Genomic DNA, 13,562 nt, shown 5'->3' on the forward strand with positions numbered 1-13,562 from the left:
GTCAATTTTGGTTGAGTTCAGAAACAGAACAGTTAGAAAGGTCCGGCTACACCAGCACAGGCAATTATCATCTATTCATATGGTAACGGTCGCCGTTAGGAACCCCTTAAAATCATTAACAGTGTGGGAGTCCTATTGTGAATTTAAACAAAACTAACGTTGCTTGATTAGGTTTAGGCAAAAAAGAAAAATGCACGGTGAGGTTTCGTCAAAGATTGTGGTTTTGGTTAAAACTGAAGAATGTTATATAAAAAAAGTTAAATTAAAGAGTCATCTATTACTTTTCATTTCACATGGGATGCAAACCCAGCTCTCCTGGGGGAAAGTCCTGTGTGTGACCTAACCACTACCCCAGCCTTCCCCCTCTGCGTGGAGTTTATGGTCATTTACTACTGCTACATTCTCGCATTTGACATCTTTTGTGCACTAGTAAAGCAGAGTTGGACCATGTTGGACCTTGGCTTAGCAGCGGCAGTGTTGTTGAGCTCCTTCTTCTCTCTGCCAATGTGATTGGTAGAAGAATAAGAAGAAGAGTTACAACCTTCAAGTCAAGACTAGGAGGCAAGTGGCGGGTTGAAGTTCATCCGACTAATTGGCCTGATCTCACCTCCCACCCTCTCTAATGATCACCCCTACTGTGCCTGTTTCTTTCACTTCCTCAGCTGATTCTATTTGGCTTATATTTTACCAGCGTCCTCCATCATTCGATTCAGCATTTACTTCCTCTATTGTCATTGTTCCCTCTATTTATCTCCTTGCTCTGCCATCTGCCTCTTACAATCAAGTTTCTGTTAAGAAAAGCCAAATAAGGTTATCAATCAAAATCCCTTTAGAAAAATGTTGTTCTGTGGCACTATTGGTGTTATTGTGTGCATATTATATGCACATATTTCCTTATTATGAATAGTTTTAAAACAGGTCAAAGATCAACACAATCAGGCTTTGTTCTGATAAGAATAAAATAATAATAGCTATACCTTTATTTGTAAAGGACCTTTCACACAGGAAATGCAGCACAAAGTGCTTTACAATAAAGAAATAGCATGCCATAAAATGAGCATAAAAAACACAATCAATGTAAAAACAAAAAAACACCCGAAAACAGCAAATAAGAAATAGGATTAAATAAAATGAATAACATGAGATGAAAGTAAAAACACACTGAATAATAATAATAATAACACGGTTAAATATATTAAAAATTGGTGGCCATATTTGCGGAATCAGTTGGGGAGATTTTCATTTTTTGGACAAAAGTTTTCCAAATTTACCCAGACTTAATATTTATATATTTTTTTTAAATTAAAAAAAATGTAAAAGCACGAACACTGAATTCTTCAAAAAATAATATTAAGACGTGTGTGTGTGTACAGCTTTGAGGCAAATTCAATAAACTTTATTCATCCCCAAGGGTAAATTATTTTACAGCATAGGGTAAGAAAAGGGAACATCACATGAGGGGGAGGGGTGAGGATAAAAAAAGCACTCCCTTTGGTTAGTGAGTTTTGTGTTGCGTATCTTTATGTAAGTGTCCGTGGATGCCTGTGTGATATCAGCCTGGGTAGCCTAGATCAGCTACCCAGTCAGTGTCTCGGTCAGTGCGATAACACAGCAAGTTGCCGTAGAGACATCTTTGATTGGGTCCCAGCCAGTCAACAACCAACAGGTGTCCGTGAAGGAACAAGGGCTGTGCAGAGCATCACACAGCAGCGTTCTCCTAGATGGGTTGATCCAGCAGCAGCCTTGACCAGGGCAGCTCTCGAGACAGAGTCCGGAATGCAGATTAAATTGTTATGGTCAGGACGAGCATTCGCATTTCAATAGACACAACTTTATCTGATTATCTACCCTGGTCTCCAATTTGAGCCACACGCCTCTGCAAAGCTGCCAACTCCATTATCTTTCCCATTTGGTGTTCAATCTGTGCACTGACAGCTCGCCCTAAGGTGTTTCCCAGGTTATGGTGTAAAATCATAGTGTCCACAGCCTTTTCCAAGGTGCAATCCACATAACGGTTAATAGCCACAGTCTGAGCACTGAGCACTTTTTTATGGATACAAATAAAACCGGAATAAATAAAATGTAATACTAAATGTAGTCTCTCTCAGATTACAATAGGTATTATGTCATTGTAAAGTGCAGTTAGTGATATCAAGGATATATATGGAAGTCCATTTTTGTCAGATAAATAAATACTAAAGTTTTTGTTTGAAGAGATGGGTTTCTAAAGTTATTATTAATACCAGACTGAAAAACTGTTGAAAATTGTCTGTTCAACCACGCCCAACAGTGAAGTCACATTGTATTGATACATTTCTACATCACTATAGCGAAACAAGAAGTTTGTAGGTACTTTGGGTTTAATTGGATCAATAGTGTGACTATCAAATGAAATATTTGATAACGAAAATTAATAAAGAAAAATTACCAAAAATCAATAACTTCAATTTATTAAAAATGTCACACGGAGAACCAATCAAATATATTGCCTTGACTCACGTTCAGATTATGAGATTGAGTATTCTCAATAAACTTACCGTTAATCAAGTAAATATTAGTTATCACCAATAATTATCAAAGATAATAATAAAAATGACTCTAGTCAAACCAGAGTTCCTCGGGGCACCACCGTCATAGACGGAGTGATAACTAATATTAAAGTCTCATAAAATATATTAAACTACTAACTAAGGGTTTAACACTGATAAATATAATAGTTTAATTAGTTGAAGGATTTAAAAGTTCTTTTCTTAGTAGAAGCTGGCTCATTCATCTTTGTGTAATATTAAATAATCAGACATATGGTAAACACAAACATTTATTAACAAATTAATAAATGCAACAAACAAAACACAATAAACTAACTAAAGCTAACAGCAAACGTATGTTTGTGTGTATGTGTGTGTGTGTGCGTGTGTGTGTGTGTGTGAGAGAGAGAGAGAGAGAGACAAAGAGAAGAGGTGGGGGCTCGAAGAAGGTGTGAACATTCTCTTTGTTACACAAAGGCCGGAAGCCTGATCTCTCAGTTCTTATGACAAAGTTACAATTGTTTCTAGCCGTTCATACAGTCCTATAACATGTAGTAATGCCCAGTTGGTGATTAGTTACCAGTCCATGAGAACGGAGATGTTGCGCATTGCTTGATGCCAGCAGCTGGGTTGAAGAAAGAAAGCTCCGTGGTAGTTCTTGTCTGATTGTGGCTCTTAGGCAAAAGAGGATTCGGATCGCTCTGTGCTGGGCTCAGTTGAGGATAACCGGTTGGTTAACCTTTGGGGTGATCCCACGCCATAGGCCAGGTCCAGGGCTGAGGGGACAGCTGGAAGCTGGTCTCCTGGAGTTGAGTGATCGCGTAGAGATGTAGAAGAGTAGGAGGATGATCCGGTAGAAAAGATCAAGTAGAAAGAGAGCGAGAGATTGTGTGCTTCACTTTATATAGGCCCGGATGATGTCATCACCTGGGGGTCAATTCAGCCAATGAACAGTTTGGGTGCCTTGGAGGATTCACACCTGGGTGTGACCTGTTGTGGGGGTGAAGGCATTTTGAGGTCTTTGTTCCAGCAGGCTGTGGGCCTACTGTAATCAAACTGACAGTTTGAGTTAATCCAGAAAATGAACAATCATCTTTGGGCGCCGGTTGCACCTACAAGTTAAACTACTGGAGGTGACCAAAAACAACATTTTCATCTGGTTTTAAACTGCCTGTCTTTTGATTTATCTAAGAGGTGACGGTTTATACAGTACACAACACCCTCAACGTTTACCAAGCACTACAAAACAGCATGTTGAACCATTGGCTCAGCAAAAATATAAAAACTTGAAATCTAATAGTAACAAATTAAATTATCTGATTGGAATAATGGAGGCGATGTTTGTTGATTAGTATTATGTAAACCTTTCATATCTCAAGAGTGTAGTGGGTATTGTGCATATTACAATATATGCTATTACACTAGTGCTTTTTGAGTTGTGTTACGAACACTCTTGAGAAAGACCATGAGATTGGATCCACCGGTTCCTGTGGTATTCAGCGCAGTGCCCACACCGCTCAGTGGGCAGCCCATGGCGCGGGAGCGATTGCCAGGCACAATAATGTACTTGGTCACAATATTGAGGTGGTAGCCCCGTAAATTTACCAGAGCTGAGACACAGGAGTTGTAGGCCTGGCAGAGATCAGAGTTGGACTGGGACAAGATGAAGTCTCTTAAAGATGGACTGGCAGACAGAGTTTGAATCAGCTGACGGTGGGCAGGAGGCATGTAATCCCTCATGCGTGTCAGGAAAGCTCCTGGATGGACCAAATCAATGAAGAGAACAGAAAAGAGACTTTGAAAGAAAAAAATAAATAACAACCGTTCCTGGAAACATTTTCTGTCAGAGCAATCAACTGACTACACAAACAGAGTGATTCATTCATGAGAAGCATCGGATGGAGTCAAAGGTTGAGGGAAATGCATCTTTACCTTCATCATTCTCATGCTGGATGCATAACAAAGCATCAAAGCAATGAAAGGCTGAACTCTGGGCTGCACTTGCGCCTGATAACAAAACTGGCTCACTGCTCACACCTTCATACAACAACCCCTTTGGAAGCATGGGGTTGTCTCGCCACCTAAAATAATTCAAACACATACAACCTTCTTTTTAAAGATGCATTTAGAAGCACTCAGTATAATTTCACATGTTATTCAGTTAAACATATAGCGCAGCAATAACGTAAAGTCCAATAGGAGGATAGAAGCAGAAGAGAATGAGATTATTAATAATAAATACAAGTATTTATACCTTCAGCATGCAGGGTATTGACGGCCCTAAAACTCACCCTGAGACAAACATTCTCACTGTTCCATGAAACACACCTGGATTCACATGATCTGAAAAGAGCACAAATACAGTTATACAAATTGTCTTGAATGTCCTTGCTTTCATTAAAAGGTGCATCATGATTTAATTCAGATTGGAATAAGTTTTATTTAAACGTACGGTGCATGAGTTTGAAAGTTTCCTTCATCTTCTTCAAAGATTCAGTCATTTTCACGAGACCTTTCTGTATGCCAATAATGTCCAAGGTTTTCATAGCGTGCATCACCTCCAGAGCCCCCTAGTTAGAGTTTTTTAAAAATCCATGAGAGACACAGGGAACGATGTGGATGAGAAAGCAACGGATGTACAGACAGCATCAGACTGAGGTTGAGAAAAAGTTCAAATGAAAGCAGCCACTACTTACTGTTACACCTGAACTGGCAGCCATCTCAACCAGCAATGACACCATGAAAAATCCCTTGGAACTCCCACAACCAGGAAAGGAAAATATCAAGTCCAAGTTCCTATTTTTAAATATGATGTTGTGAAAAATGTTGAAGTGAACATCACAATTGGCAGATTACAAAAATCATGTGAAAGTGCAGTTAGAAATTCAAAACAATGTGACAGTAAATCATTTTCTTTTTCCCTCTACTCACCCAATTTCCATATCCCTAAAATGAAAATGAAAAGAGAAGCAAGCATTTTCAGTGGATAAATAAATATCTCTCTTTTTTCAATGCAAGTGACTTAAATTAGACATATACAGTTTTATTGTAATGTTACTGTCATAATAAAAGATTGTCTGTGGTGTATGGACATGAAGTCAAGATATCAAATAGGCAATACAACAACATTACTCACCCCATGGGATCCCTTAATTTCCAATTGGCTAAAACTGAATCTGCATAAGTCAGGATGGGTGGGAGGTCAAGCCTACAAGATACCTGCCAATAAGGCAAGGCCAGTGCTTTTGGGAGAATCTGTCAAACAAGCAAAATAGTAAGGTTTCAATCCAGTAAAACCTTACTGTGATGTTGGAGGTTTTTAGCCATGCTATCAGTATGTCTCTAGTGAAGGCAATGGCTGTTGGTTCAGTCCACACTTTGATCCAGACGAAAAGGATGATATGCTATCATATTTTGGTGCCCAGAGGATGAATACTACTGATTTTGATGATTCCCCTGACTCTTCCTTTAATGCCTCTTCTTGGTCAAAGCTTTTAATTTAATCCTGTGAAATATCCAATGTTCGAATATTGAATATGAATTGGTTTGTATTACTTTTCGTACGATATTCTACAAACCTGTTGATGAGAATACGTTGCCATGGTAGTAGTAGCACATGGTTTGAGTGTTCTTTGAGTGCCACATTATTTCAGTTTTTCCTTGGATCTAAAATATTCTAAAGTATATAGCTGGGGTGAACTTATTAAGAAATACAGAACCAAAAGAGTCGTTCATGGGTTGGTTTGTTGATCGCAGAGGAAAAAATTGAAAAGGAGATAATATTTTACCTGTGCAGGTGCATTTTGTCCTTCCTGCCATATATATCCCATGCAGATGAATCCAAGCGCTAGGTGAGCCAGCCGGAGCTCCCTGTCGTTACTCAAGAGATCAGCACTCAACACTGGTATCTGGATTGTGATAAGATTTTCATATTGTATGTTTCCATTCTCAGCGGACACCATCAAGGGTTCCACAAATGAACTGTCGGATCACATTTACATGTTAGAGGTTCTCAATTCTGATTTGCACTAGGAAGGTATTGCTCATTCTCACCTTGTGAACCAGGTCCCGTAGTGTATGTGACTCTATCAGATGTGGGAGATTATTTGCCAGGTCCAGCCACACCCGAAAATAGTCTGGAAGTATAGTCTAGAAAAAATAAGAATAAAATTGCTTGCTTGTTTACTTTTTCTTTTTTTTTAAGATTATTTTTTTGGCAGTTTTTCAAGCCTTTATTAGATAGGACAGACAGGAAATGGGGTGAGAGAGACAGAGGGGGAGACATGCACCAAAGGGCAGCAGGTCGGAGTCTAACCCAGCGGCTGCTGCCTCAAGGACCTTCAGCCTCTTTTCATGGGGCGACTGCTTTAACCACTCAGCCATCGGCCGCCCCGCTTGTTGACTTTTTTTTTTTTTTTTCGTTTTTCATGTGGAGTGTAATCAGTACATCATCAGCACGTTTGCCATGGTGCCTGATCTGCATGTCAGTCAAAGAGGTGAAGCAAATTAAAATCAGGAAGCAGTAGAAAACTGAGAAATAAACCAAGCACAAAAACAGGAGATTCCCAGGTGGAAAATAATCATATAAATGGGCAAGTAGACTGTGCTCAATGCCAGCGTTTAATTTTCCCATTTGCATAAACTGTCAAATTTGAGCCATATGCACTTTTTATTGCTACCAAGATTTCCTTAGACATAAAAGTTTATGAGTTTAAGAACAAATGAATTTGGCATTTTATGTGTGACCAGGTGGTACTCAATACACCTGACCCAGAATAAACTGCAGCCACAGACTGTTATACAAAGCATAAACATTATTTACAACCAATTAACACAAAAACAAACACTAAAATGTTGTTCTAAAAGCCTCTGAAGCAAGAAATAAGCAATGCAGTAACATCATTTTGATTCATATTTGATCAGCACTGTCTAGTTTGACAGGTTGTTCTGAGTTTTGTGAGCCCGGTCCAAGCACTCTACAGGTCTGAGAAATGAAGCCTGTGAGGAAGTGCCAAAAGCATATTCAAAACTCACATTGTGTACAGTATGCACAGTATTGTTAATGTCCTAATGTAACCTTGTTTCAGATCTGTTTTTAAAAATAAAAAAACACACAGGAAATGTTGTTAAATATGACAATGAAACTTGCCAGTGGGTCTTCAAGTAGAAATCCAAGCATTTTAGAAATACTGAATGCATCAAAGTCTGCTTGCAGTGTTTCTCTGCTGATAGTCTCCATATGCTTTGCTCTGTCTCTACTGCTGTATTTCAGCTTTGAGCAGTTAATGACTCCCTTTATGACTTCCCTTTTTTTGCACACTCCCGACCAAAAGAGCCAATCAGATTTTTTGTCTCATATTGTCAAAAGTTCACTCCGTCCAACATAAATAATATCTTCTCTGTTTGGCAGACAATGAAAGAAACTGAAAGTAATACAAGAGGTTCTCCAAATGACACAACATCATGTTTATATGACTCAACCTTTTGCAATAGTGATCTTTATGACTCAGTCAGTCATATGATCATAAGCTCATGTCACAAGTTATATGGATATATGGACCACTTTTGGGTTTTTGTTTTGTTATGCAAATGCCTTTTTTGTAATTAATTCAAAGTAATTCCCCATGCACAGTGAACTTGGCTTCAGGAAAACTGAGCAATAAACTAAGGTTAAGAAATGAGGAGCTCTTTTCCAAAACGCTATAAATCCATTTTAATAGTTGTCAGGAGAATTACATTTTTTACCTAGACCCACACATTTGGTTAATATTCAGTTTATTTATGGCTCAGTCTGAACATGTTGAACGGAGGGACAAAACAAAAAACTCTCCCGCTTCAGAGCGCCGCCATGTTGGATCGCATAGAACGCTCACTGAATTCTGATTGGTCGAGAGGACGTATGGCATTTAGGCTAAAAATAGGTTTGGCGCTGGTTGCGGTTTGGAAAGTGTGGCAGTGGGGTGTGGTTAAGGTGTCGACTGCTGGAGGAGAGGGAGGAGTGGCTCGGCCGGTGATCAGACAGCTGGACAGAATCAGGTAATCAGTCAGCTATATAAGCACGGTTGTAACCTGGTTCTGGCTCTTGCAGTAGACTGGGTCCTAGGGGAGGACCAGAGCGGGACCAATCAAGGAGGCAGCAAACACCGGACCACGGCCGTCAGAGGGACGGCCGCTCGTCCGTACACAAGAGAGACGTTGAGTCACGTTTGGGGGGGGAGAGAAGAAGCGGAAAATAAACGGTTAACCGCTGACAACGCTGTGTGTCTCATCTTCTGTCTGTCCTGTGAGCAGGGAGGCTCACATCTGGCGCCCGAACAGGGACATGTCAGAAGCCCCAAATCCGCTGGCGCTGGCCCTCCAGCACCTCGCCGCGATGCAGGAGAGCACCACCGCTCTCCAGCAGCAGCAGTCCCGTGCCTTGGCCGACATCGCGGCGGCCCAGAGGGAAGATCGTGCTCTCCTGCAGGGGCTGCTGCAGCGCCCGGCCACCCAGCCCGACCCGGAGCCCAGTCGCGGCCGGCCTCCGCCTGTTGCCCTCCAACGGATGACAGCAGAGGATGATCCGGAGGCATTTCTGGACATATTCGAGGGCACGGCGGAGGCGTGCGGGTGGTCGGAGGAGGAGAGGGCGGTCCGGCTTCTTCCCCTGCTTACCGGCGTGGCGCAGCTGGCCGCGCACAGCCTGCCGGCGGCCTCTCGCCATGACTTTGCCCACCTGAAGAGAGCCATCCTGGACCGGCTGGGCAGTACGCAAGAGGGACACCGGCGGCGGTTCAGGGGGCTCTCTTTTGAGGAAGCCGGCCGCCCCTTCGCCTTCGCGCAGCGGCTCCTCGACGCAGCGAGGCGCTGGCTCCAGCCGGGGACCCACTCCGCCGAGGACGTCGTGGGACAGGTGGCGCTGGAGCAGTTTATCGCCGGCTTACCCTCGTCCACCGCCAACTGGGTCCAGTGCCACCGTCCCCCCACCATCGAGGCAGCGATCGCCCTCGCGGAGGACCATCTCTCCCTTCCCCGGCGGAGCATGAGGGAGGAGGCCAGGCCAGCGGCGATCCCTGCGGGCCGTCCCACCCCGGCCCCGAGGAGGAGATTCCCGGCGGCCGCTGCACCGCACCCTGCCTCGCACACGCCCACACACCCGGAACCCGCCCCGCTCTGGTCCACTAATAACACACTGCCTTCTGTTCCGCAGGGCCCAGCCTACGTGTCTGATCGACCGGCACCCCGGGGGGCTCCTCAGACGCCAGGGCAGGGGTGCTGGCGGTGTGGGCAGCCCGGCCATCTCCGGGCGGAGTGCCCCCTCATGGAGGTGGGACAAGTGGTGCGGGTTGCGGGACCGCCAGCTCCCTCCCCCGGTCCGGAAGGGACGTACCGGATACCGGTATGTATACAGGGGGGTACACACCAAGCTCTGCTGGACTCTGGTTGTGAACAGACCATGATCCACCAGCGCTTGGTTCGACCCGGGGCTTTGCTAGAGGCATCGTGGGTGAAGGTGAGGTGTGTGCATGGGGATATTCACGATTATCCGGTGGTGGCTCTAGAAATTATTTTTAAAGGGAAAAAGCATAAAGTTAGGGCTGGAGTTAGTACTCGCCTCACGCACCCTCTAATCTTGGGCACGAATTGGCCAGGGTTTGCTAGTTTAGCGGGGGAAACTATGAGGGTGCGGTCACGTACGTCAGGGAAATGCGAGTGGTGTGCCGTGCTTAGTGGTGAGACGGGGTGTCTCATCCCGACGCCGTCGGGGGGGGGCGTGGGGCCGGCGGGGCCAGCACGGCTGGCTCCGGGGGCCCTGCAGATAGCCCCCATGGAAGATTTTCCACTTGAGCAGTCTCGGGATGAGACCCTCCGTCATGCCTTTAACCAAGTGATGAAAATTGATGGGTGCCAGGTCCACCCTAACACAGCACTCACTCACCCATATTTTGTTGTCATTAGGGACAGGCTTTACAGAGCGAGTCGTGACGCTCGGACAGGCGAAGAACTCACCCAGTTGTTGGTGCCCAAAAGCCGTCGGGAAACAATTTTCCAGGCGGCTCATCATAACCCCATGGCGGGCCACCTAGGCTATGATAAAACACTGAACCGGATCATGGCCCGATTTTATTGGCCGGGCATTCGCGCAGATGTAAGTCGGTGGTGTGCATCCTGCCGCGAATGTCAGTTAGTCAATCCGCCGGCCACCCCAAAAGCGCCGTTGCGCCCACTACCACTAATGGAGGTCCCATTTGATAGAATTGCCATGGACCTCATCGGGCCATTAGACCGGAGTGCACGGGGATATCGCTTTGTGTTAGTCCTAGTGGACTATGCAACCCGATATCCCGAGGCGGTGCCTCTGCGCAATATCTCTGCAAAGAGTGTTGCACAGGCATTGTTTCAAGTTATCTCCCGAGTTGGGATCCCGAAAGAGATCCTGACGGATCAGGGCACATCCTTTATGTCACGTACACTACGCGAACTATACGAATTACTGGGCATCCGTTCAATCCGGACTAGTGTGTACCATCCCCAGACCGACGGCCTGGTGGAGCGGTTTAACAAAACACTAAAGAACATGATTCGTAAGTTCGTGCACGAGGATAGCCGTAATTGGGATAAATGGTTGGACCCTCTGTTGTTTGCAGTGCGGGAGGTTCCCCAGGCCTCCACGGGATTTTCTCCCTTCGAACTCCTGTTCGGCCGAAAACCGCGGGGTGTCTTGGACCTGGTTAAGGAAAACTGGGAGGCGGGTCCAAGCACCAGCAAGAGCGAGGTGCAGCACGTCCTGGACCTGCGAGCAAAACTCCACTCACTGGGTCAGTTATCACGGGAGAATTTGCTCCAGGCCCAGGAACGTCAACAGCGTCTGTACAACAGAGGGGCAAAACTTAGACAGTTTTCACCGGGAGATAAAGTGCTTGTATTGCTACCATCATCTAGCTCCAAATTGCTCGCCAAGTGGCAAGGGCCCTTTGTGGTCACACGGCGAGTGGGGGATGTTGACTATGAGGTTGTGCGTTCAGACAGGGGCGGAGCCACACAGGTTTACCACCTCAACCTCCTTAAAGCCTGGAGGGAGGTGACTGCTGTTTCTCTGGCTACTACGGTGATCGAGAGAGATGAGTTGGGGCCGGAGGTGGAAAACTCGAACTATTCAGCGCCGGTCCCCTTTGATGACCATCTCTCACCGAGCCAGGTAGCAGATGTGGCCTCGTTGCAGCAGCGTTTTGCGGATGTGTTCTCGCCCCTGCCAGGACGCACAAGCCTCATACACCACCACATAGAAACACCCCCAGGGGTGACCGTGCGTTCACGACCCTATCGGCTGCCAGAACACAAGAGGAAAATGGTTCTGGCAGAGCTTCAGGCCATGTTGGAGATGGGGGTAATAGAAGAGTCCAACAGTGACTGGTGTTGCCCCATTGTGCTGGTTCGCAAGTCTGATGGGTCAATACGGTTCTGTGTGGACTATCGCAGGGTCAATGAGGTGTCCAAATTCGATGCCTACCCAATGCCCCGGGTCGACGAACTCCTGGATCGGCTGGGCACGGCTCGCTTTTTCACGACACTGGATCTGACCAAGGGCTACTGGCAGATTCCCCTGTCGCCGGAGTCCAGGGAAAAGACGGCCTTCTCCACTCCGTACGGTTTGTACCAGTTTGTCACACTTCCGTTCGGGCTGTTCGGGGCCCCAGCTACTTTCCAGCGCCTCATGGACCGGGTACTGCGGCCTCACTCTGCATATGCTGCGGCCTACTTGGATGATGTAATCATTCACAGTGAGTCCTGGGAGCAGCATATGCAGCAGGTGGGGGCGGTGCTCGAGTCTCTGAGGAAGGCGGGGCTCACGGCCAACCCGAAGAAGTGTGCGGTTGGACGGAGGGAGGTACGGTATTTGGGGTACCACTTGGGGGGCGGGCAGGTGCGGCCACAGGTGCAAAAGACCGCAGCAGTGGCGGCCTGCCCGACACCCAAGACAAAAAAGGAGGTCAGGAGGTTTCTGGGGCTGGCCGGTTACTATAGGAGGTTCATTCCAGCCTTTTCGGAGCTGACCAGCCCCCTCACCGACCTGACCCGAAAGGGTGCCTCAGATCCGGTCCAGTGGACGGAGCCGTGTCAGCTGGCGTTTGAGAGGGTGAAGCGAGCCCTCTGTGGGGAGCCACTCTTGTACACCCCTAACTTTTCTCTCCCTTTCGTCCTGCAGACCGATGCCTCGAACAGTGGGCTGGGGGCCGTTTTGTCCCAGGAGGTGGAGGGGATCGACCGCCCCGTACTGTACATTAGCCGAAAGCTGGCTCAGCGGGAGGTGAACTACAGTACGGTGGAAAAGGAGTGCCTCGCCATACGGTGGGCGGTCGGGGCCCTCCGCTACTACCTCCTGGGGCGCTCATTCACCCTCTGGTCGGACCATGCCCCGCTCCAATGGCTCCACCGCATGAAAGATGCCAACGCGCGGATCACTCGCTGGTATCTGGCATTACAGCCGTTCCGGTTCAAGGTGATCCATAGGCCGGGTAACCGCATGGTCGTGGCTGACTTTCTCTCCCGCTCCGCGGAGGGGGGGGGGAGTGGGCTTGCGGCCGGTGGGATCCCGGCCTAAGTCGGGCGGTGGGGGTATGTGGCAGTGGGGTGTGGTTAAGGTGTCGACTGCTGGAGGAGAGGGAGGAGTGGCTCGGCCGGTGATCAGACAGCTGGACAGAATCAGGTAATCAGTCAGCTATATAAGCACGGTTGTAACCTGGTTCTGGCTCTTGCAGTAGACTGGGTCCTAGGGGAGGACCAGAGCGGGACCAATCAAGGAGGCAGCAAACACCGGACCACGGCCGTCAGAGGGACGGCCGCTCGTCCGTACACAAGAGAGACGTTGAGTCACGTTTGGGGGGGGAGAGAAGAAGCGGAAAATAAACGGTTAACCGCTGACAACGCTGTGTGTCTCATCTTCTGTCTGTCCTGTGAGCAGGGAGGCTCACAGAAAGGAACTGCATCTTGAGGACCATTTTAAACAAAGAAATACAGCGATTTGGCATGAAACATTGATGAAGCAGTGAATAG

The 13,562-nt window shown here is 46.6% G+C and overlaps 1 protein-coding gene across 1 annotated transcript; it reads right to left on the bottom strand.

The window, feature by feature from the left end:
- Positions 1-2,805: 2,805 nt before the first annotated feature.
- On the bottom strand, positions 2,806-7,786 carry LOC310954124 (indoleamine 2,3-dioxygenase 2-like). Its single transcript, XM_083923444.1, has 10 exons — positions 7,678-7,786; positions 6,582-6,677; positions 6,317-6,436; positions 5,665-5,783; positions 5,460-5,474; positions 5,225-5,324; positions 4,981-5,098; positions 4,820-4,871; positions 4,461-4,609; positions 2,806-4,285 (listed from the first exon to the last, which is right to left on the bottom strand). The coding sequence occupies exons 1-10, from the start codon at positions 7,765-7,767 to the stop codon at positions 3,945-3,947; spliced, it is 1,200 nt and encodes a 399-aa protein (XP_083779570.1). The 5' UTR covers positions 7,768-7,786; the 3' UTR covers positions 2,806-3,944.
- Between the last annotated feature and the right edge of the window lie 5,776 nt (positions 7,787-13,562).

Source organism: Echiichthys vipera (genome assembly GCF_963691815.1).
Source record: "Echiichthys vipera genome assembly, chromosome: 11".
NCBI classification, from domain to species: Eukaryota; Metazoa; Chordata; class Actinopteri; order Perciformes; family Trachinidae; genus Echiichthys; species Echiichthys vipera.

Excerpts from the sequence above, each read along its gene's own strand:
- LOC310954124 (XM_083923444.1), bottom strand. The coding sequence starts at position 7,767 with ATGGAGACTATCAGCAGAGAAACACTGCAAGCAGACTTTGATGCATTC. Across the intron at positions 5,099-5,224 it reads CTGCCAGTTCAGGTGTAACA|GGGGCTCTGGAGGTGATGCA; the intron begins GTAAGTAGTGGC and ends AACTCTAACTAG. Across the intron at positions 4,610-4,819 it reads GTGAGAATGTTTGTCTCAGG|GTGGCGAGACAACCCCATGC; the intron begins GTGAGTTTTAGG and ends GAATTATTTTAG.